Source organism: Coregonus clupeaformis, chromosome 13 (assembly GCF_020615455.1).
Source record: "Coregonus clupeaformis isolate EN_2021a chromosome 13, ASM2061545v1, whole genome shotgun sequence".
Classification (NCBI taxonomy): Eukaryota; Metazoa; Chordata; class Actinopteri; order Salmoniformes; family Salmonidae; genus Coregonus; species Coregonus clupeaformis.
This window is the reverse complement of record NC_059204.1, coordinates 29,339,769-29,363,583: the sequence shown is the minus strand read 5'-3', so window position 1 is coordinate 29,363,583 and position 23,815 is coordinate 29,339,769. Positions and strand designations below refer to the sequence as shown.

General features: G+C 42.4%; 1 protein-coding gene across 4 annotated transcripts in view; it reads right to left on the bottom strand.

Moving 5' to 3' along the window:
• The window catches only part of sh3pxd2b (SH3 and PX domains 2B), a 75,781-nt gene that overhangs the window by 32,813 nt on the left and 19,153 nt on the right, over nt 1-23,815 (bottom strand). For all 4 annotated transcript variants that reach the window (XM_041893614.2, XM_045224323.1, XM_045224324.1 and 1 more), the window contains exons 3-4: nt 19,232-19,307; nt 13,730-13,806 (exon numbers count right to left, since the gene is read on the bottom strand). In XM_041893614.2, coding sequence (XP_041749548.2) covers nt 13,730-13,806; nt 19,232-19,307 — 153 coding nt within the window. The remainder of the gene's footprint in view (nt 1-13,729; nt 13,807-19,231; nt 19,308-23,815) is intronic.

Below are 23,815 nucleotides of genomic sequence, written 5' to 3'. Positions count from 1 at the left end.
CCCCCCTCCACTCTGCCTGTGATCTGGCCAGTCATTAGTATTCTACACAGAGACTGGAGGCCAGGAGGCACATTACAGCAAATTGACTTTATTGGTGTTCTTTACAGCAGACAACATTCAGATAATTGTGTGTGTCCATGTTTGTGTGTGTGCGTGTTTGTGTGTGTATTTGTGTGTTCATGTTTGTGTATGTGTGTGTGTGTCTGTGTTTGTTTGTGTGTGTGTGTGAGTGTGTGGGTGTGTGTGAGTGTGTGTGTGTGTGACTGTGAGTGTGTGTGAGTGTGTGTGTGTGTGTGTGAGTGTGAGTGTGTATGTGTGTGTGTGGGTGAGTATGAGTGTGAGTGAGTGTGTGTGTGTGTGTGTGCGAGTGTGAGTGTATGTTTTTGTGTGTGAGTGTGTGTGTGATTGTGTGTGACTGTTAGTGTGTGAGTGTGAGTGTGTGTGTGAGTGTGAGTGTGTGAGTGTGTGTGTGAGTGTGAGAGTGTGAGTGTGTGTGTGTGTGTGTGTGTGTGTGTGTGTGTGTGAGAGTGTAAGTGTGAGCGGGAGTGTAACTGACTGTGTGTGAGAGTGTGAGTGATTGTGTGTGTGTGTGTGTGTGTGTGTGTGTGAGAGAGTGTGAGTGTGATGTGAATGTGTGTGTGTGTGTGTGTGTGTGTGTGAGTGAGTTTGAGTGATTTTGTGTGTGTGTGTGAGAGTGTGAGTGTGATGCGAATGTGTGTGTGTGTGTGTGTGTGAGTGTGATGTGATGTGAATGTGTGTGTGTGAGAGTGTGATGTGAATGTGTGTGTGTGTGAGAGCATGAGTGTGAGAGTGTGAGTGTGATTTGAATGTGTGTGTGAGTGTGAGAGTAAGAGATAGTGTGAGATTGAATGTGGTGTGTTTGTGTGTGAGTGTGAGTGAGAGTGTGAGAGTGTGAGTGTGAAGTGAATGTGTGTGTGTGAGAGTGTGAATGTGAGTGTGAGTGAGAGTGTGTGTGTGTGAGAGTGATGGGAATGTGTGTGTGTGTGAGAGTTGTGTGTGTGAGTGTGTGAGAGAGTGAGTGTGAGTGATTGTGTGAGTGTGATGTGAGAGTCAGACAGAGGACAATGAAGGCAGAAAGAGAGTACAGTCTTTAGCTAGACAGATGGTTGTCATGTGTAGTCAGTCAGAGGTCTTTTCCCTCTGTTTTCTCTTTGTTGGACAGAGGAAGGAGTTGTGTGGTTGGAAGTCTGATGTAGAGCTTGGATGAATCAGAACCTATCAAGCTCTCCCCTAACTGCCATCTACAGGACAGGTGTTCTTGGTCCTTTTCTCATTTTTCTACACTAGTCAGTTCTTCTGTAGCTTTTGTTGGGTCACATTTGTAGAAATAGCTCAGTGCATTTTCATTCCACGAAGTGGGTATTATTGGGTCTATTGGGATACGGACCTGAATGATTTAGTTAAAAAACAAATTAAGATGTACCCTTCAATTACAGATGTAGGATCTTAATTTGACCTACAGCACCTTCGGAAAGTATTCAGACCCCTTGACCAATACACACAATAATCCATAATGACCAGGACCCATATCAATTCAAATGGATCCATGTATTCATGGTAACAACAGTGTAATAACCTCAATATGTTGTCAAACCGATCATAGCTTCAAAGGTGAAATCCCACGATGATTTCATTTCTGATTCATGGTCACACCTAGTCCACAATGATGTGGTTTCAAGGGAAGATAAATGGAGTTACTTGGTACATTGTGTGGTTTAATTTGGTGTCGTGTCAACCATTTTCTACAGAATGGACCTGACATCCTTTCATATGATCTCACTTCCCACACCGTCTACTCACGCATTGGGCTAACACTATTGTAGTCTTGCAAAGGATGCATGGACAATAGACATACGGTGCATTCGGAAAGTATTCAGACCCCTTGACTTTTTCCACATTTTGTTACGTTACAGCCTTATTCTAAAATTGATTAAATAAAAAAAATTCCCTCATCAATCTACACACAATAGCCCATAATGACAAAGTGAAAACAGGTTTTTAGAAATGTTAGCTAATTTATTAAAAATAAAAAACAGAAATACCTTATTTACATAAGTATTCAGACCCTTTGCTATGAGACTCGAAATTGAGTTCAGGTGCATCCTGCTTCCATTTACCATCCTTGAGCTGTTCCTACAACTTGACTGGAGTCCACCTGGGGTAAATCAATTGATTGGACATAATATGGAAAGCCACACAGCTGTCTATAACAGGTCCCACAGCTGTCTATAACAGGTCCCACAGCTGTCTATAACAGGTCCCACAGCTGTCTATAACAGGTCCCACAGCTGTCTATAACAGGTCCCACAGCTGTCTATAACAGGTCCCACAGTTGACAGAGCCAAGCCATGAGGTCGAAGGAATTGTCCGTAGAGCTCCGAGACAGAATTTTGTCGAGGCACAGATCTGGGGAAGGGTACCAAAACATTTCTGCAGCATTGAAGGTCCCCAAGAATACAGCACCCTCCATCATTCTTGAATTGAAGAAGTTTGGAACCATCAAGACTCTTCCTAGAGCTGGCTGCCCAGCCAAACTGAGCAATCGGGGGAGAAGGGTCTTGGTCAGGGAGGTGACCAAGAACCCGATGGTTACTCTGACAGAGCACCAGTGTTCCTCTGTGGAGATGGGAGAACCTTCCAGAAGGACAACCATCTCTGTAGCACTCCACCAATCAGGCCTTTATGGTAGAGTGGCCAGACAGAAGCCACTCCTCAGTAAAAGGCACATGACAGCCCGCTTGGAGTTTGCCAAAAGGCACCTAAAGACTCTCAGACCATGAGAAACAAGATTCTCTGGTCTGATGAAACCAAGATTGAACTCTTTGGCCTGAATGACAAGCCTCACGTCTGGAGGAAACCTGGCACCGTCCCTATGGTGAAGCATGGTGGTGGCAGCATCATGCTGTGGAGATGTTTTTCAGCAGCAGGGACTAGGAGACTAGTCAGGATCGAGGGAAAAATGAACAGAGCAAAGTACAGAAAGATCCTTGATGAAAACCTGCTCCAGAACGCTCAGGACCTCAGACTGGGGCGAAAGTTCACCTTCCAACAGGACAACGACCCTAAGCACACAACCAAGACAAAGCAGGAGTGGCTTCGGGACAAGTCTCTGAATGTCCTTGAGTGGCCCAGCCAGAGACTTGAACCTGATCGAACATCTCTGGAGAGACCTTAAAATAACTGTGCTTACCTGACAGAGCTTGAGAGGATCTGCAGAGAAGAATTGGAGAAACTCCCCAAATACAGATGTGCCAAGCTTGTAGTGTCATACCCAAGAAGACTCGATGCTATAATCGCTGCCAAAGGTGCTTCAACAAAGTACTGAGCAAAGGGTCTGAATACTTATGTAAATGTGATAAAATTATAAATTAGCAAACATTTCTAAAAACCTGTTTTTGCTTTGTCATTATGGGGTATTGTGTGTAGATTTATTAGGGGAAAAAACAATTTAATCAATTTTAGAAAAAGGCTGTAACGTAACAAAATGTGGAAAAAAACAAGGGGTCTGAATACTTTCCGAAGGCACAAGATTAGATTAGATTAGTAGTAGATTAGATTAGTAGTAGATTAGATTAGTAGTAGATTAGATTAGTAGTAGATTAGATTAGATTAGTAGTAGATTAGATTAGTAGTAGATTAGATTAGTAGTAGATTAGATTAGTAGTAGATAAGATTAGTAGTAGATTAGATTAGTAGTAGATTAGATTAGTAGTAGATTAGATTAGTAGTAGATTATAGGTTTTGTGGAAAATTGAAATTCTGAACCTTGAGAAACACCGGTAATAGGGTACAACACCGGTAATAGGGTACAACACCGGTAATAGGGTACAACACCGGTAATAGGGTACAACACCGGTAATAGTGTACAACACCAGTAATAGGGTACAACACCAGTAATAGGGTACAACACCAGTAATAGGGTACAACACCGGTAATAGGGTACAACACCAGTAATAGGGTACAACACCAGTAATAGGGTACAACACCAGTAATAGTGTACAACACCGGTAATAGGGTACAACACCGGTAATAGGGTACAACACCGGTAATAGGGTACAACACCAGTAATAGTGTACAACACCGGTAATAGGGTACAACACCGGTAATAGGGTACAACACCAGTAATAGGGTACAACACCAGTAATAGGGTACAACACCAGTAATAGTGTACAACACCGGTAATAGGGTACAACACCGGTAATAGGGTACAACACCGGTAATAGGGTACAACACCAGTAATAGGGTACAACACCGGTAATAGGGTACAACACCAGTAATAGTGTACAACACCGGTAATAGGGTACAACACCAGTAATAGGGTACAACACCAGTAATAGGGTACAACACCGGTAATAGGGTACAACACCGGTAATAGGGTACAACACCAGTAATAGGGTACAACACCAGTAATAGTGTACAACACCGGTAATAGGGTACAACACCGGTAATAGGGTACAACACCGGTAATAGGGTACAACACCAGTAATAGTGTACAACACCGGTAATAGGGTACAACACCGGTAATAGTGTACAACACCAGTAATAGTGTACAACACCAGTAATAGGGTACAACACCAGTAATAGTGTACAACACCGGTAATAGGGTACAACACCGGTAATAGGGTACAACACCGGTAATAGGGTACAACACCAGTAATAGGGTACAACACCGGTAATAGGGTACAACACCAGTAATAGTGTACAACACCGGTAATAGGGTACAACACCGGTAATAGGGTACAACACCAGTAATAGGGTACAACACCAGTAATAGGGTACAACACCGGTAATAGGGTACAACACCAGTAATAGGGTACAACACCAGTAATAGGGTACAACACCAGTAATAGTGTACAACACCGGTAATAGGGTACAACACCAGTAATAGGGTACAACACCGGTAATAGGGTACAACACCGGTAATAGGGTACAACACCGGTAATAGGGTACAACACCAGTAATAGGGTACAACACCAGTAATAGGGTACAACACCAGTAATAGGGTACAACACCGGTAATAGGGTACAACACCAGTAATAGTGTACAACACCGGTAATAGGGTACAACACCAGTAATAGGGTACAACACCAGTAATAGTGTACAACACCGGTAATAGGGTACAACACCGGTAATAGGGTACAACACCAGTAATAGGGTACAACACCAGTAATAGTGTACAACACCAGTAATAGTGTACAACACCGGTAATAGGGTACAACACCGGTAATAGGGTACAACACCGGTAATAGGGTACAACACCGGTAATAGGGTACAACACCAGTAATAGGGTACAACACCAGTAATAGGGTACAACACCGGTAATAGGGTACAACACCAGTAATAGGGTACAACACCGATAATAGGGTACAACTAGGGCTGTGACGATCATGAAATTCTGTCAGCCGGTGATTGGTCAAGCAAATAACTGCTGGTCTCACGGTAATTGACCGTTAATTAACATAAACACATTTAGCATCTCCTGGTTTCCATGCATAGTCTACTTTATTTTATACAATTGAACATAGCTGATTAAAATAGAAAGGATATTTTCTCCAAACGATTTGAGGGAGTGCGCTCATGCGGCTATTCTGTGTTGAGCGGTTAACAAATAAACAAGTACTTCTACATAGTTATTTATGTGACTTTAGTTGTGATACAAACGTTGGGCTATATGTTTAGATATTTTATATATTCTAAGGCTGCATGATGCGACTCATGATGATTTGAAAAAAGTTGCATGAAAGGCATGAGCTCTGCTTTGTTTTAGGCAGGCTGCACACACTTCATCAGTCTCTCATTCACAATTTGACAAGCACTTGATAATGCCTCGAATTTCCCGGCTGCATCCCCTCTGTGTGGCCCTAATGCCCCCTAAAAAAAGCAATACCTTTTGCGGCCAGTGGCCGTTGTGCCCTTGGGCTGAATATAATAATTATAATTCCCTTCTCCCGGCTGCGTGCCGAAGCACCTCTCACTCACATGGCTCTCCATCACGTGATCGGGTCTTTCTCACAGGCTACAACTGAAGACAGACACATCGAGGACGCAACTGCGCGCATCCTTATCCAATTCCGAGGCGCATATGGAAGATATTGGAAGAACTGTCCAGATGTACTTTTCGTCAGCCAACAAGATGAGTAGGCTTAACGAAGAGCAAAAGCACTAGCCTATGTCAATCTACTATCCCCCATAGTACAAAAGTTGCCCTATTTTATTCTGTGCGAGAAAATAATATTCCAAACATAGTCTGGGACAGTTGTGGGATGCAATAGATCCCAAATTAATACAATCACTAGCATAAAAAAAAAACAGTTTTAAGCAATGAGCCTGACGGAACAGATGAGAACATTCAGCTTAAATCTTTACATATACTAAATATATATGTGTAAAATTTGTTTTGATTTAGAATGGACCATTATCTTGCACCTGTCTTGAAACAGGAGCAGTGAAATAATACATACCATCTATGCACTTAATTAGTGAATGGAGGACGCTTTTCCCGTGGTTTATTTTCATGCCAGCCAGGTAGGCTATACTCCTGTTGTAAAGAGAAGCAATGTGGTAGTAGGCCTAGCCTATAGAAAGCTGATGGGATCCTCTTTTTAACAGAGGCCATCACTCTGTTTTCTCACGCAATTGCATAGCCTATAGAAATGTTGCGCAACATGAGCTCATGGGCTCTCATGAAGTGTTTGATTAGATTTTCGATTACATTTGCATTGATGTCAGAGTGATTAGAGGGACAATAGAGTGCGGAGTACCGGGCAGTTAGAAAGTTTGGTAGGCTACTAATGACCATCAGCAGCATCAGAGCTTGAAAAAGCCTAATTACCGTGACTAAACGGTCACGTGGAATTTGACTGCCATCATGACTCGTGACCACCGGTATGGCGGTAATCAGGTCACCGTAACAGCCCTAGGTACAACACCAGTAATAGGGTACCACTGGAGTGCAACCGTACTGTATGGAACCAGTGCCTGAGGAAGGCCTGCAGCACCATCAAGGACCCCACACACCCCAGCCACCAGCTGTTCACTCCCTTACCGTCGGGCAGACGGTATCGGAGCATGAGGTCTGATACCTAAAACATACTGATGAGCTAGTTAAAAAGCAAATATTTAAAGTGGGCTTCTTTTAGAGAAATAGATATTGCCTCTCCCTTAACAGCAGGAAGCAGATGGTACAGTCAACTTTCCTGCCAGTTCTTGACTATGGTGACACCATTTACCAGAATGCAAATGGTGCCGTCAACCATAGCGCCTTTCGCTTTATCACAGGGGACCGTTTTAATACGCATCACTGCATCCTGTAACAAAAGGTTGTCTGGTCCTCATTAAAGTCCAGTAGATCATTTCACTATTCCCTTTCTGTTTACAAAGCTCTACTACACAAGCTCCTGACTTACCTAACTACAGTGAGGGGAAAAAAGTATTTGATCCCCTGCTGATTTTGTACGTTTGCCCACTGACAAAGACATGATCTGTCTATAATTTTAATGGTAGGTTTATTTGAACAGTGAGAGACAGAATAACAACAAAGAAATCCAGAAAAACGCATGTCAAAAATGTTATAAATTGATTTTCATTTTAATGAGGGAAATAAGTATTTGACCCCTCTGCAAAACATTACTTAGTACTTGGTGGCAAAACCCTTATTGGCAATCACAGAGGTCAGACGTTTCTTGTAGTTGGCCACCAGGTTTGCACACATCTCAGGAGGGATTCTGTTCCACTCCTCTTTGCAGATCTTCTCCAAGTCATTAAGGTTTCAAGGCTGACGTTTGGCAACTCGAACCTTCAGCTCCCTCCACAGATTTTCGATGGGATTAAGGTCTAGAGACTGGCTAGGCCACTCCAGGACCTTAATGTGCTTCTTCTTGAGTCACTCCTTTGTTGCCTTGGCCGTGTGTTTGGGTCATTGTCATGCTGGAATACCCATCCACGATCCATTTTCAATGCCCTGGCTGAGGGAAGGAGGTACATGGCCCCGTCCATCGTCCCTTTGATGCGGTGAAGTTGTCCTGTCCCCTTAGCAGAAAAACACCCCCAAAGCATAATGTTTCCACCTCCATGTTTGACGGTGGGGATGGTGTTCTTGGGGTCATAGGCAGCATTCCTCCTCCTCCAAACACGGCGAAATTGAGTTGATGCCAAAGAGCTCGATTTTGGTCTCATCTGACCACAACACTTTCACCCAGTTCTCCTCTGAATCATTCAGATGTTCATTGGCAAACTTCAGACGGCCCTGTATATGTGCTTTCTTGAGCAGGGGGACCTTGCAGGCGCTGCAGGATTTCAGTCCTTCACGGCGTAGTGTGTTACTGATTGTTTTCTTGGTGACTATGGTCCCAGCTGCCTTGAGATCATTGACAAGATCCTCCCGTGTAGTTCTGGGCTGATTCCTCACCGTTCTCATTAATATTGCAACTCCACGAGGTGAGATCTTGCATGGAGCCCCAGGCCGAGGGTGATTGACAGTTATTTTGTGTTTCTTCCATTTGCGAATAATCGCACCAACTGTTGTCACCTTCTCACCAAGCTGCTTGGCGATGGTCTTGTAGCCCATTCCAGCCTTGTGTAGGTCTACAATCTTGTCCCTGACATCCTTGGAGAGCTCTTTGGTCTTGGCCATGGTGGAGAATTTGGAATCTGATTGATTGATGGCTTCTGTGGACAGGTGTCTTTTATACAGGTAACAAACTGAGATTAGGAGCACTCCCTTTAAGAGTGTACTCCTAATCTCAGCTCGTTACCTGAATAAAATACACCTGGGAGCCAGAAATCTTTCTGATTGAGAGTGGGTCAAATAATTATTGCCCTCATTAAAATGCAAAATCAATTTATAACATTTTTGACATTCGTTTTGTTGTTATTCTGTCTCTCACTGTTCAAATAAACCTACCATTAAAATTATAGACTGATCATTTCTTTGTCAGTGGGCAAACGTACAAAATCAGCAGGGGATCAAATACTTTTTTCCCTCACTGTATGTTGTTGAAGTAGAAAAAAATGAGTTACCAAACCCGTTCACAGGGTTGATTAACTCTTGAGGTTCCTCGGGTCTCCATCGAATTAGGTAAATACGCTTTCAGTTTTAATGTCCCCCATTTTTTGAAAAACGTGCAGAATTTTCTACGTCTTGATTCCCTAGTGCAGTTTCGGAGTCTAATGTTGAATTTGTTAAATGAGAATTGCATTTGTTTTGAATAAATGTAAACATTTATTGTGGTGTTGAAATTGTAGTTTTTAAAATTATAACCTGGATTTTTTTATTTATTATTGTTGGAATGTTTGTGTTGAATTTGTTGTCCTCAGGGCACCATTGAAAATGAGACCCTGGTTTCAATGTGCTCCCTTGATTAAATAAAAGTTTAATAAAATCAAATTTGCTCCCCAATCCCCCCTTCCCCAAAACACATGTAAATATTGGACAATACATGGTGCCTTGCAGTATTATACTTATGCTAACATATTTATTATATTCTACTGAACCATTTACTTTATGTTCGTATTCGTATCTTTTATTATTTCTTATTGTTGTTGCATTGTTGTGCAGGAACCTGCAAGTTAGCATTTCGTTGGATGGTGTATACCATACATACAGTTGGGAGAACAAGTATTTGATACACTGCCAAATTTGCAGGTTTTCCTACTTACAAAGCATGTAGAGGTCAGTAATTTTTATCATAGGTCCCCCTGTTCAAGCCAGCGCATGTCCAGGCCCGTCTGAAGTTTGCCAATGACCATCTGGATGATCCAGAGGAGGAATGGGAGAAGGTCATGTGGTCTGATGAGACAAAAATAGAGCTTTTTGGTTTAAACTCCACTCGCCGTGTTTGAAGGAAGAAGAAGGATGAGTACAACACCAAGAACACCATCCCAACCGTGAATCATGGAGGTGGAAACATCATTTTTTGGGGATGCTTTCTGCAAAGGGGACAGGACGACTGCACTCTATTGAGGGCAACTAAGGAGTGGCTCCGTAAGAAGCATCTCAAGGTCCTGGATTGGCCTAGCCAGTCTCCAGACTTGAACCCAATAGAAAATCTTTGGAGGGAGCTGAAAGTCCGTATTGCCCAGCGACAGCCCCGAAACCTGAAGGATCTGGAGAAGGTCTGTGTGGAGGAGTGGGCCAAAATCCCTGCTGCAGTGTGTGCAAAACTGGTCAAGACCTACAGGAAACGTATGATCTCTGTAATTGCAAACAAAGGTTTCTGTACCAAATATTAAGTTCTGCTTTTCTGATGTATCAAATACTTATGTCATGCAATAAAATGCAAATTAATTACTTAAAAATCAAACAATGTGAGATTAGATTCCGTCTCTCACAGTTGAAGTGTACCTATGATAAAAATTACAGACCTCTACATGCTTTGTAAGTAGGAAAACCTGCAAAATCGGCAGTGTATCAAATACTTGTTCTCCCCACTGTACGACTAATAAAATTGAAACTTGATACTTGAAACTTGTATATCCTCCAGCATCAACCTCTCCTTTCCTAACAGCAGAAACTCCAGCATGGGGAATTCCATGTGAGTCAGGTTCAGGATTCACTCAGCGTTTTGACAGAAAGGTTGAAATGGTGATCCTCCGAGCCAAACATGAAAGGAACCATAAAGTAAACACCTTCTACGTTTCACTCTGTCAGCCTGACTAGGGTCGAGGCAGAGGGGAGAGTCAGCCAGCGTGACCAGGCAGAACCACAGACCTTTGATCCGACCCCCACTTCCCCCATCAAAGCCCCTCACCCAGGGGTTCAAAGAGCCAGGGAGGGGGCTGACTGGCCGGGGAGTGAGTGGTTCACCTGTCACTCCACTAACAGGAAGCAGTATGAGTAGTAGGGTGTATCAGCTGATTAAAGGCAAGCCACCAACACAGTCTACAGAGCCTAAGGAGACAAACTATTATACTATACAGGTGGTCGTAGGGCTAGACATTTCATTATCCAAAGCTACAGTATTACCAGATGATTTTGTTAAAGGGACATTTCTAAAATGTTCTACTTCATAGTGCTGGAGATGATGAATATGAAGTTGACATTTTTTGACATTTCCCTTTAAGCCCTCGCAGACAGAGAGGAGAGGAGTTGTATTTTCATATATTTCAAGTATTTGTTTTAGGTGCATTTTAGGTGACAATAAAACATATTTGGATATCCAGTGGATATACAGTGGGGAGAACAAGTATTTGATACACTGCCGATTTTGCAGGTTTTCCTACTTACAAAGCATGTAGAGGTCTGTAATTTTTATCATAGGTACACTTCAACTGTGAGAGGCGGAATCTAAAACAAAAATCCAGAAAATCACATTGTATGATTTTTAAGTAATTAATTTGCATTTTATTGCATGACATAAGTATTTGATCACCTACCAACCAGTAAGAATTCCAGCTCTCACAGACCTGTTAGTTTTTCTTTAAGAAGCCCTCCTGTTCTCCACTCATTACCTGTATTAACTGCACCTGTTTGAACTCGTTACCTGTATAAAAGACACCTGTCCACACACTCAATCAAACAGACTCCAACCTCTCCACAATGGCCAAGACCAGAGAGCTGTGTAAGGACATCAGGGATACAATTGTAGACCTGCACAAGGCTGGGATGGGCTACAGGACAATAGGCAAGCAGCTTGGTGAGAAGGCAACAACTGTTGGCGCAATTATTAGAAAATTGAAGAAGTTCAAGATGATGGTCAATCACCCTCAGTCTGGGGCTCCATGCAAGATCTCACCTCGTGGGGCATCAATTATCATGAGGAAGGTGAGGGATCAGCCCAGAACTACACGGCAGGACCTGGTCAATGACCTGAAGAGAGCTATTAAGTTCTGCTTTTCTGATGTATCAAATACTTATGTCATGCAATAAAATGGAAATTAATTACTTAAAATCATACAATGTGATTTTCTGGATTTTTGTTTTAGATTCCGTCTCTCACAGTTGAAGTGTACCTATGATAAAAAGTACAGACCTCTACATGCTTTGTAAGTAGGAAAACCTGCAAAATCGGCAGTGTATCAAATACTCAAATAGTTCTCCTCACTGTATATTTTTTTCAATGTGTTCATTTGTATTGAGGATGTTAATAAATCTCTATATTATTGTCCTCTATGGAACCCACAACAACAGAACACGTGACTTCAGACCAGAGTGAGGAGGTTCTATTTAATAGAAACAAGCTTTATTAAAGTGTTGTGTTTTTATCGTTTATTTCTATTCTTCTTTATTTTTATTCCAAATTCTGTTTAGTTTCAGTTAGTTTTCAGACCAGATTTGCTAGTTGTTATTTAAATATTTATAGTTTGTTTTCCGATTATTTTGTTTCAGTTTTAGTTTTACTGTTAGGGACAGAAAGCATGCGTGGGAGACTAGGAGCCATTTGGGTTTTATAGTTTTTGGGTGTGTTTTTTGGGATGTCACTTCTTGAGACTGGGGGGCAGTAATACATCATGTAATGGGTCCACTTGTATCAGTACATTCGTAACAGCCTAAACATTACAAAACTTCATTTCAATAAAATAAGCCTCAAGTAGCAAATTAGCAATTCAATTTTATGTTGACCAAATCCGGTACTCTCTCATTAACCTCCATTCAAAAAAATCACATTTACCCACCAGTTTAAGTAGCTTGAAAACCCCCCAAAAGCTTGAAAACGCTATTAGACTTTTGCCCAAAGTTTAGAAAACGGAACCTAATTCATTATGGTTTTTTATTTTATTTTAGTTCATTTTGGAGTCAAAGATAATAGCTTGAGTATAGTTTTAGTTTTTCAAACGGGTTTGTTAATTATTTTATTTCAGTTGACTAAATATAATTTTCATTGTTAGCTTTTGTTTTAGTTTCAGGTTTAGTTTACTATAATAACCTTGCATAGAAGTCTTAAACGATTCATATAAAGATAAACACACCCATACACACAAACACACAAACTTCAGGACTTTAGTGTCCCCCCTGTTTCCCATTTAAAGTACAAAAGCTGTGACTGACGCCTGGCTTTCCTTCCACCCATCTTAAATTCCTATATCCCAAAACGACCCACTGAAGTATCCTGACCACTAGCCCCCATCTCTCTCAACAGTGACCTGGCTTCATAAACAAAGGCTCTCTTGCAACATACCAGGGAACATGTTGTTTTTAAGAGCATGACTGTGATGGAACCACCTTGCCAAAAAGTTACCAGGCAAAGGCAGTTGTGGTTTATAGAGCAGCCCTTTAAACGTAAACACGAGGTCTGGTGATGTTGCTTACTGGGACTAGCTTAGCACTGCTCACAACCTCTGCCCTGCATAGTGGAGAGATATGTGCCCACAGAGATACCACAGCACCACTAGACTGCTTCATTTTCTCTCTGTCAGCCATGTTCCAGACTGCCTTCAGTTTCCTCAATGTCTAATTCCTGAAGAAAATATATTTTTGAGGATGACTGATTTTCTTATCTTATATTTCCCAGTGGGTAATGATAAACATAGAGGATATGCATGTTTCCAACATTACAAGTGTATTGGATCTTTTCATAGAGAAACACATAAACTTAAGCACAGCAGAGAATGGATATGACAGGTTTCTTTCTGTTCCTAGGTTTTCGCTTGCTGTTAGGGATTCAGCCCTGGGTCCTATTGTTGTTTCTTCCATGACGGGTGAGTGTGAAAGCTTTAATCCCCCTGAATTGCCCCACTAGCTGAGCAGTGGTCAGTCAGAGCCAGTACTCACCCTGCAGTACTCGTTGATAGGCCTCAGGCGCTTCATGGCCACATCCCTGATATGGCTTCTCCTAAAAAGGATCTTCCCTGGAAGTAAGAAGAAAAACAGTCTTTAGGATCTACAGTATATGTCTTACAAAGATACCCAGCCCTCCAACCTCCCCTCTTATCCCTGTCCTCAACCATGGCCTCACACTAGCTTTAATAAAGGCTCAAACTGTATGAGTATTCATTATTTGTTTTTCTTTTCAATGGTGTCGATTCACAGTAGTTGTGGCAATTATACAAGTAGGCATACAACATGATAAATACTCCATAACTGCACTACTCGGTTTTTCCTGAATATACTGTACTCACTTTCTCTAAAAAGCCTACACTGGATAACTTCACATGCAGTATAACATGTAGGCTATATGGACATTTAACCACTCAGGAACGTTATCAAAAACCTTTCAAGATACTGTGCTTCCTAAAGAAACACACTAATCTAGACTAAAGACTGATTCACTTTACTCACAACAAATGATCTCATGGTACATTTGGAATGGTAACAGTAGGCTTCCATACAGTATGTATGTTACAGTTGTGAAGGACAATGAGTTGTCTACATACAGCGGGCTTGTGTAGAGACTCCAGTCTAGTCCATTAGATTGCACAGCTACTAGCTTAGGCCAATACAGGGGCCTCATCAATAACCCAACTCTGACAGCACAATGAAAGTAATTAAGTGCACTGTGAATAGTTGGCATTCTTTTTCATATAGTGGATGACATCTATATGCCGTTCTTATCGCACAGCCACAAAAATGGCCACCGCCGGGAGTCTGGGTTTGGGTCACTGGAACAATAACAAGAAATGGATACAAATAGGTCTCCGAAAACCTCTTAAGTTTTATGGTATGCAGGAAGTTGGGAGCAGACTGGGACCTCTCTCTCCTTTTAACCATGGAGGACCCTCTTGTAAATTTACTGAGAGCTTTACATTACAGAGCTATGCAACTGAGGTATGAAGTCAGGCCAGTAAAAGATCAGGTCAAAAAGAGAGATTACTGTATCTCCTCATCAAGGGGCTTAAGGTATTTGTTACATCTAAGACGAACAAAGTGAAATATAAGTATTACACAGGAGATCTATTTCCAAGCTCTCTGGGTCAAGGGAAAAGTGTTGACTCAACACTACCCACCCTCTCTGTATGTGCCACATGCTCATGGGCTCAGTCGAAGTTTAGGGAAAAATAAAATGGCTGCTGCTGTTACAGTACATATTCAAACCTGGGCCAGGCAGACTTCATGGCAACTCTGTGACCAGAGTGGCCAGCTGGGTATCAAACAACATTTGTTGCCCAGAGAGAGACTGTAAGTCTGGAAAGAGAGAGCGGGAACAGGGAGGAACCTTCTCTCAGGCCCTCTACTCAACACAAGACACCTCAGGTCAGGGCAGCCACAGGACACTTTCATGTGAAACAGTTGGGTCCCTATTGAATGGGAAGATGATTATATAAATTGTTTAAAATCTTTATTTAGTTGATGTCTCATTTGTTCTGGATGCAATCATTAAGAGCTGAGATAAAAATAAGTGAAAGGCAAAATAAATATTTTTGGAGACTAGATCCATCCAATAAGATATTTCCCTAACCAAGTGTGGCTCAGTTTAAAGTCGGTCAACTTGATCTCACAAACAAGGAAAAAAGTTTTGTATTTCTTCAGAGTTCATGAATTGAGTTTGAGGCAGAGTGCTGTGAAGCGGCATTTCTGAGGAAAGGGTAGATAGATGGCAGGTGTGCTCAGTAATTACAGAGGTCCCAGATGTTGACTCTTGAATACAGCCACTTCATATGCTGCTGTAGAAAGGCCTGGTATGTTTACTGGTACACCGCACAGTACCGCACAGTACAAAAACACAATATTTGTTGAGGCATGACCAAATATGACATAGTGATATTGCTACACAAGTGTACATAATTATGGGCTGCTGTATAGGGACAACAGAAGGACCCAATTGATTCAGTTCCATTGGTGTGGAGCTGTGTGTGGAGGCTGACATTAAGTAGCTCCTGCTGTGAAAGTCACTGAGGTTGTCAGCCAACCAGACAGCCTGGATATAAAAACATTCATCATTAAGTCCTCTGTCAACAGTTGATCAACTTTTCTCATTCACAACGTTGAAGAGGTCGCCTGGCGACTCATATCCAGAATCCTAACCACGGTGAGGAGGGAAAACACAGAGTGGACATTTTACAGATGCAAACCGAACCACTTTGCTGATCCTAAGAGGCCAGAGAAGTGAAAACAAAACGAGAGGCCTTGAAGTACAAACCAAGTCCTGACAGGAAAACCACTTCCGTGTTTTGTTGGGGAGGGGGGAGAGAGGAGGGAGGGAGGAGGGGGAGGGAGGAGTGAGGAGGGGGGAGAGAGGAGGGGGGAGAGAGGAGGGAGGGATGAGGGGGAGGGAGGAGGGAGGAGGGAGGAGGGAGGAGGGAGGAGGGGGGAGGTGGGAGGGAGGGTAAGATGTAGGAGTTCAAATGGGAACCACCTGAAAAAATGTTTAGCTGCTCACGTCAATTACATTTCATTCAAGAAGGGGAGACAAACATAACTCAAAACAGCAGGCCTGGATGTTGACATCTACTCTGTGGGAATGGAACTAGAGGGAGTTTAGAACACAGAAAGAACCTAAATGAGGTTCCGAGCTTCTACCCCCAAGCCATAAGACTGCTAAATAGTTAGTTAAATAGTTAACCAGACAATCTGCATTGACCCTTTTGACTCATAACATACACTGCTGTTCCTGTTTATTTTCTATCCTGTTGCCTAGTCACTTTATCCCTACCTATATGTACATAAACTCAGCAAAAAAAGAAACGTCCCTTTTTCAGGACCCTGTCTTTCAAAGATAATTAGTAGAAATCCAAATAACTTCACAGATCTTCATTGTAAAGGGTTTAAACACTGTTTCCCATGCTTGTTCAATGAACCATAAACAATTAATGAACATGTACCTGTGGAACAGTTGTTAAGATACTAACAGCTTACAGACGGTAGACAATTAAGGTCACAGTTATGAAAACTTAGGACACTAAAGAGGCCTTTCCACTGACCAAAAGAAAGATGCCCAGGGTCCCTGCTCATCTGTGTGAACGTGCCTTAGGCATGCTGCAAGGAGGCATGAGGACTGCAGATGTGGCCAGGGCAATAAATTGCAATATCCGTACTGTGAGACGCCTAACACAGCGCTACAGGGAGACAGGACGGACAGCTGATCGTCCTCGCAGTGGCAGACCACGTGTAACAACACCTGCACAGGATCGGTACATCCGAGCATCACACCTGCCGGACAGGTACAGGATGGCAACAACAACAGCCCGAGTTACACCAGGAACGCACAATTCCTCCATCAGTGCTCAGACTGTCCGCAATAGGCTGAGAAAGGCTGGACTGAGGGCGTGTAGGGCTGTTGTAAGGCAGGTCCTCACCAGACATCACCGGCAACAACGTCGCCTATGGGCACAAACCCACCGTTGCTGGACCAGACAGGACTGGCAAAATGTGCTCTTCACTGACGAATCGTGGTTTTGTCGCACCAGGGGAGATGGTCGGATTCACGTTTATCGTTGAAGGAATGAGCGTTACACCGAGGCCTGTCCTCTGGAGCGGGATCGATTTGGAGGTGGAGGGTCCGTCATGGTCTGGGGCGGTGTGTCACAGCATCATCGGACTGAGCTTGTTGTCATTGCAGGCAATCTCAACACTGTGTGTTACAGGGAAGACATCCTCCTCCCTCATGTGGTACCCTTCCTGCAGGCTCATCCTGACATGACCCTCCAGCATGACAATGCCACCAGCCATACTGCTCGTTCTGTGCGTGATTTCCTGCAAGACAAGAATGTCAGTGTTCTTCCATGGCCAGCAAAGAGCCCGGATCTCAATCCCATTGAGCACGTCTGGCACCTGTTGGATCGGAGGGTGAGGGCTAGGGCCATTCCCCCCAGAAATGTCCGGGAACTTGCAGGTGCCTTGGTGGACGAGTGGGGTAACATCTCACAGCAAGAACAGGCAAATCTGGTGCAGTCCATGAGGAGGAGATGCACTGCAGTACTTAATGCAGCTGGTGGCCACACCAGACTTTTTATTTTGACCCCCCCATTAGTTCAGGGACACATTATTCAATTTCTGTTAGTCACATGTCTGTGGAACTTGTTCAGTTTATGTCTCAGTTTTTGAATCTTGTTATGTTCATACAAATATTTACATGTTAAGTTTGCTGAAAATAAACGCAGTTGACAGTGAGAGGACGTTTCTTTTTTTGCTGAGTTTTATATCTACCTCAATAACCTCACAAACCTGAACATCGACTCGGTACTTGTACCCCGTGTATATAGCCAAGTTTCCGTTACTCATTGTGTATTGATTCTTTGTGTTATTATATCTATATTTTGTTGGGAAGGGCCCGTAAATTAGCATTTCACTGTTAGTCTACACCTGTTGTTTACCAAGCATGTGATAAATACCATTTTATTTCATTTGGGATTTGAGTGCTCAGAATGAATCTTTCCTCACAGATGTATGAGCAATGAGCATACCTGTCTGAAGCATTTACAACAAAATATATGAATCAACAGAGAGGAGGAAAAGAATGTGGGAGTAATGTGGTCCAGTCTCCCTGGTTGGTCTCCTCCACTCGTTGCCTCTCTCTCTCTCTCTCTCTCTTTCTCTCTCTCTCTCTCTCTCTCTCTCTCTCTCTCTCTCTCCCTCTCTGTCTCTCTCTCCATCCAGAGTTCATTAAACAAACAGCTGAGCACCTGAATACCCTGGACCCAGTGTGCGATCCCTGAAAGAGTTCTAGACCTCCAGCTCACCTCGTTCCTCACTCCCATCCTCACCCCCTCCCAAACTCAGCAGGAGAGGGGCCGGTGGTGGGGCTTTCGGCCACCAAAGTTCTTGAGATTTTCTGGATTGACTGACCCTCATGTCTTAAAGTAATGATTGACTGTCATTTCTCTTTGCTTATTTGAGCTGTTCTTGCCATAATATGGACTTGATCTTTTCCCAAATAGGGCTATCTTCTGTATACCACCCCTACCTTGTCACAACACAACTGATTGGCTCAAACGCATTAAGAAGGAAATCAATTCCACAAATTGACTTTTAAAAAGGCACACCTGTTTATTGAAATGAATTCCAGGTGACTACCTCATGAAGCTGGTTGAGAGAATGCCAAGAGTGTGCAGAGCTGTCATCAAGGCAAAGGGTGGCTACTTTGAAGAATCTCAAATATAAATTATATTTTGATTTGTTGAACCCTTTTTTGGTTACTACATGATTCCATATGTGTTATTCCATAGTTTTGATGTCTTCACTATTATTCTACAATGTAAAAAATAGTACAAATATTTTTTTTTTTGAATGAGTAGGTGTGTCCAAACTTTTGACTGGTACTGTATATATTTATTAATTATGAAATTCTGAAAAATATTAAGAACATTCCATTGACTGCAGGAAGGGCTACACTCTTACCTGGTAGAAAAGGAATGATTCTGCGCTTGGGGTCTTTCTGCCCTCCTTCCACAGGGAACTTATCCAGAAGCTCCATCTGAAAGCACAGTGGCAACAACGCAGGGAGTTAAACAACACATGCTATCACACAACAACATCACTGCATGGGGCAGGGGGAGGGTTGTACATTTTCACAATTCAGCAATTCCTAAAAGGACTGGCTCTGCCAATGATAAGAAATCCACACAACAGATGGTATTTCTTCTTGGTTGAAGTAGCTAGGCTACATATGCTTCGTGGCCTGTTTGCAAAGGCCCGCTGACATAGTGGAACATTTTTTTTATATTCTCTTTTCTCCCTTTAAAGCCCAGTGTGCAGCTTTCTTTCTGTCTCCCAGTGATCTCACCACAGTGCTATAGGTTATTTTCCAACACTCTGGCCAATAACCTCCCTCCTCCCCCACCCCTAGTCTGAAGGTCTGTGTTTTAAGTTCCAGGCCCCAGCTGCATTCTATTGAAAAGACACCTGGGTGTGTCAGCCAATGAACTTGAAGCCCTCCCTCCCTCTCTCTCTCTCAGCACAGCAACAATGCACTGAGGAGTGTTCAGTCCAGTCACTCTTGGCCGGCCTGCTGACTGAAGCACCCCATCAACTGCCCTCTGCCCTCTGGTCTACCACAACAAAACACAGGTGGTTCAAATTTACCATAAGCAGCTTGCCGTTTTGAGGGGTTCTGCATAATGTATAAACCTATGGACCCTAATATGTTGCTTGAGAAAAAATCTTTATCCATCTTCCTGCCTGATGACTCCTAATGTCCATCAATGAAATGAGGAAAGTAGTTGAAAACTGTTCTATAGATCTACTGATATAGCCTAGTACACAGAACTACGAGTCAAATATCATGGAGCACAAAAAGAAAAAGTCTCATAGGGGATGCAGGGAAATGTCAACGAAGAAGTACTGGGAAAGACAGGTTATGATTTTCAAGACAGCCACACTATAGTGAGACCAGTGACTGAGGCCCTCATTGTAAATAATAATTAGTTCTTAATTGACTAGCCTGGATAAAAATAAATAAAAATAAACAAGTACATTAACATCAATCTGATAGAATAATGGCATCTGTCTGCTGTTGTGGCTAGGTACTCCAGAAGCCGAGTGGGGTCAAAGAGAACAGAAATGCTGCCAGATAAAAGAAGAATGTTCTTCATTTCCTATTACATTAAACTTACGAGCCAAGAGTGGAATGTCAGTGTCAGAACCAACTGGGTTTTTATGACTAGAAATAACGGCATACATACTCCATACTATTACTAACTAAATCAAACATATCTGACCGGGGGTGGGGGGGGTGGGATTATTCACTTTGTGTTGGAGAATAGATTAGAGACAGACCTCCCAAATACTAGATTTATGTTTTCGTTTTCCATCTTCTACACACAAACAGACCAGAGTTAAAATGATTAAACTAGGTCGATGATGTGGGCAGCAAGCATGGATCTGATTGGCTAGTGGGGCTGGTGCTGTCGGTTCCTGCACTTACTACTGGCCCATCATATGGAAACACTTACTACTGGCCCATCATATGGAAACACTTACTACTGGCCCATCATATGGAAACACTTACTACTGGCCCATCATATGGAAACACTGACTACTGGCCCATCATATGGAAACACCTACTACTGGCCCATCATATGGAAACACTTACTACTGGCCCATCATATGGAAACACTGACTACTGGCCCATCATATGGAAACACTTACTACTGGCCCATCATATGGAAACACTTACTACTGGCCCATCATATGGAAACACTGACTACTGGCCCATCATATGGAAACACTGACTACTGGCCCATCATATGGAAACACTGGTGGTGTCTTCTCCATCAGGGCTCTACAGTGCGACCATTCTACTCGCATATTGCTGTGCGACCTGACATTTTTATTTAGGAGCACCAGTGCGCCTAGAAAAGTGATGGATTCTAGCTTCAATATCTCAAATATTTTTCATTGTGCTCCTACATTTATTTGTGTGTGCCTACATTTTTCAACTTAGGCGCACACGTGCTCCTTGTAAAAAAGGTCAGCGTAGAGCCCTGTCCATGCAGAGTCGAGTTTGGATAAATAGATGGGTGGATTTGGGCTTGTTTTGAAGGGCCTGTATCTGACTTGCATAGAGAAGGGGTCTTTTCTCTGACTCTCTCACACAGGTCTTACAACTGGCCTTACTACCAGTTAAAAGCCAGTAAAGTTAGCTGTAAAGCTTTCTGAGTATCACTTGTCATGCCTTGCAACAGAGAGTGCTATAATATAACTCATTGTCATTATAGTGCTATAATGTTGCTATGACACTCAGCAGTATGATTTTGGACCAGTCACCAGCAGAGAGCTCTTGACCTTGTGTCCTGCCCTATGGCAATGCACAGTCTACATGCAGCTGTAGAAATTTACTCAATGTAAAGCTATAGTCACACTGCAAATGGCTGTCGGTGGAAGATAAAGAAACCATAACAGTCTGTTGGTGGGTGAAGCCAAAGCAAGCAGAGAAGCGAGAGCACCGAAGATGTGCTGCGGTGAGAGTAAGGTTATGGGATAGTGCTCCAATGCTGTGGATCCAGTTTGGCAAAGACAGGATGGATATCAAGGAGGTAAAGAATGTTTCAGTCACAGAGTAAAAAGCACCTTCTATACCATGTTAATTATTTTTTATAATCTATTTTACAGTACTGTTATATCCCCATCTCCATTTCACACTCCCTCTTATTATTGCAATCATGGTTAATTAATAGCACCATGTTTGTTGACTATACTAATGACATTACTGACTGTTCACTTTAACATCACATTAAACCCTGCCTGCTTAGTAGTCATATACGACTACTTTACTGTCAACATTGTTACTTCCTGCACCTCCCCATTCAATATCCATAATTCTCCTCTATGCTTTCCTACAATATGCAACCCTTCATCTCTCCAGAAACTAACACTCCACTTCACATGCAGAAATCTATATATGCTCCAAATTAATATCATTATACAGATGTAGGATCTTAATTTGATAAATCTTTTGTTCCTAATAATCTTTCTGCACTGCATGTGCAGATGAGCTTTGTGATTTACATACTGTAAATTCACTGAAAACCCACACTAACACACGGTTATATTAACAGCATTGCACTTTTTATGTAGCATACTTTTGGCCAGCTAACCACCGATCAAGCAACATAAAGGACTAAACGTTAAAATCCTGTTGCTGCAATATTATTTTGCTGCAACAATATACAGTGCCTTCGGAAAGAATTCAGACCTCTTAACTTTTTCCACATTTTGTTAGGTTGCAGCCTTATTCTAAAATGTATCTACAATCTACAGACAATACCCCATTATAACAAAACAAAAACAGGTCTTTAGAAATGTTTGCTAATTTATTGAAAATAAAAAACTGAAATATTACATTTACAGTTGAAATCTGAAGTTTACATACACTTAGGTTGGAGTCATTAAAACTCGTTTTTCAACCACTCCACACATTTCTTGTTAACAAACTATAGTTTTGGCAAGTCGGTTAGGACATCTACTTTGTGCATGACACAAGTAATTTTTCTAACAATTGTTCACAGACAGATTATTTCACTTATAATTCACTGTATCACAATTCCAGTGGGTCAGAAGTTTACATGCACTAAGTTGACTGTGCCTTTAAACAGCTTGGAAAATTCAAAAAAATTTATAGGCTAATTGACATCATTTGAGTCAATTGGAGGTGTACCTGTGGATGTATTTCAAGGCCTACCTTCAAACTCAGTGCCTCTTTGCTTGACATCATGGGAAAATCAAAAGAAATCAGCCAAGACCTCAGAAAAATAATTGTAGACTTCCACAAGTCTGGTTCAGCCTTGGGAGCAATTTCCAAACGCCTGAAGGTACCACGTTCATCTGTACAAAAAATAGTATGCAAGTATAAACACCATGGGACCACGCAGCCGTCATACCGCTCAGGAAGGAGACGCGTTCTGTCTCCTAGAGATGAACGTACTTTGGTGTGAAAAGTGCAAATCAATCCCAGAACAACAGCAAAGGACCTTGTGAAGATGCTGGAGGAAACAGGTACAAAAGTATCTATATCCACAGTAAAACTGCTCCAAAACCACCATAAAAAAGCCAGACTACGGTTTGCAACTGCACATGGGGACAAAGATCGTACTTTTTGGAGAAACGTCCTCTGGTCTGATGAAACAAAAATAGAACTGTTTGGCCATAATGACCATCGTTATGTTTGGAGGAAAAAGGGGGGTGCTTGCAAGCCGAAGAACACCATCCCAACCGTGAAGCACGTGGGTGGCAGCATCATGCTGTGGGGGTGCTTTACTGCAGGAGGGACTTGTGCACTTCACAAAATAGATGGCATCATGAGGAAGGAATATTATGTGGATATATTGAAGCAACATCTCAAGACATCAGTCAGGAAGTTAAAGCTTGGTCGCAAATGGGTCTTCCAAATGGACAATGACCCCAAGCATTCTTCCAAAGTTGTGGCAAAATGGCTTAAGGACAACAAAGTCAAGGTATTGGAGTGGCCATCACAAAGCCACTCCA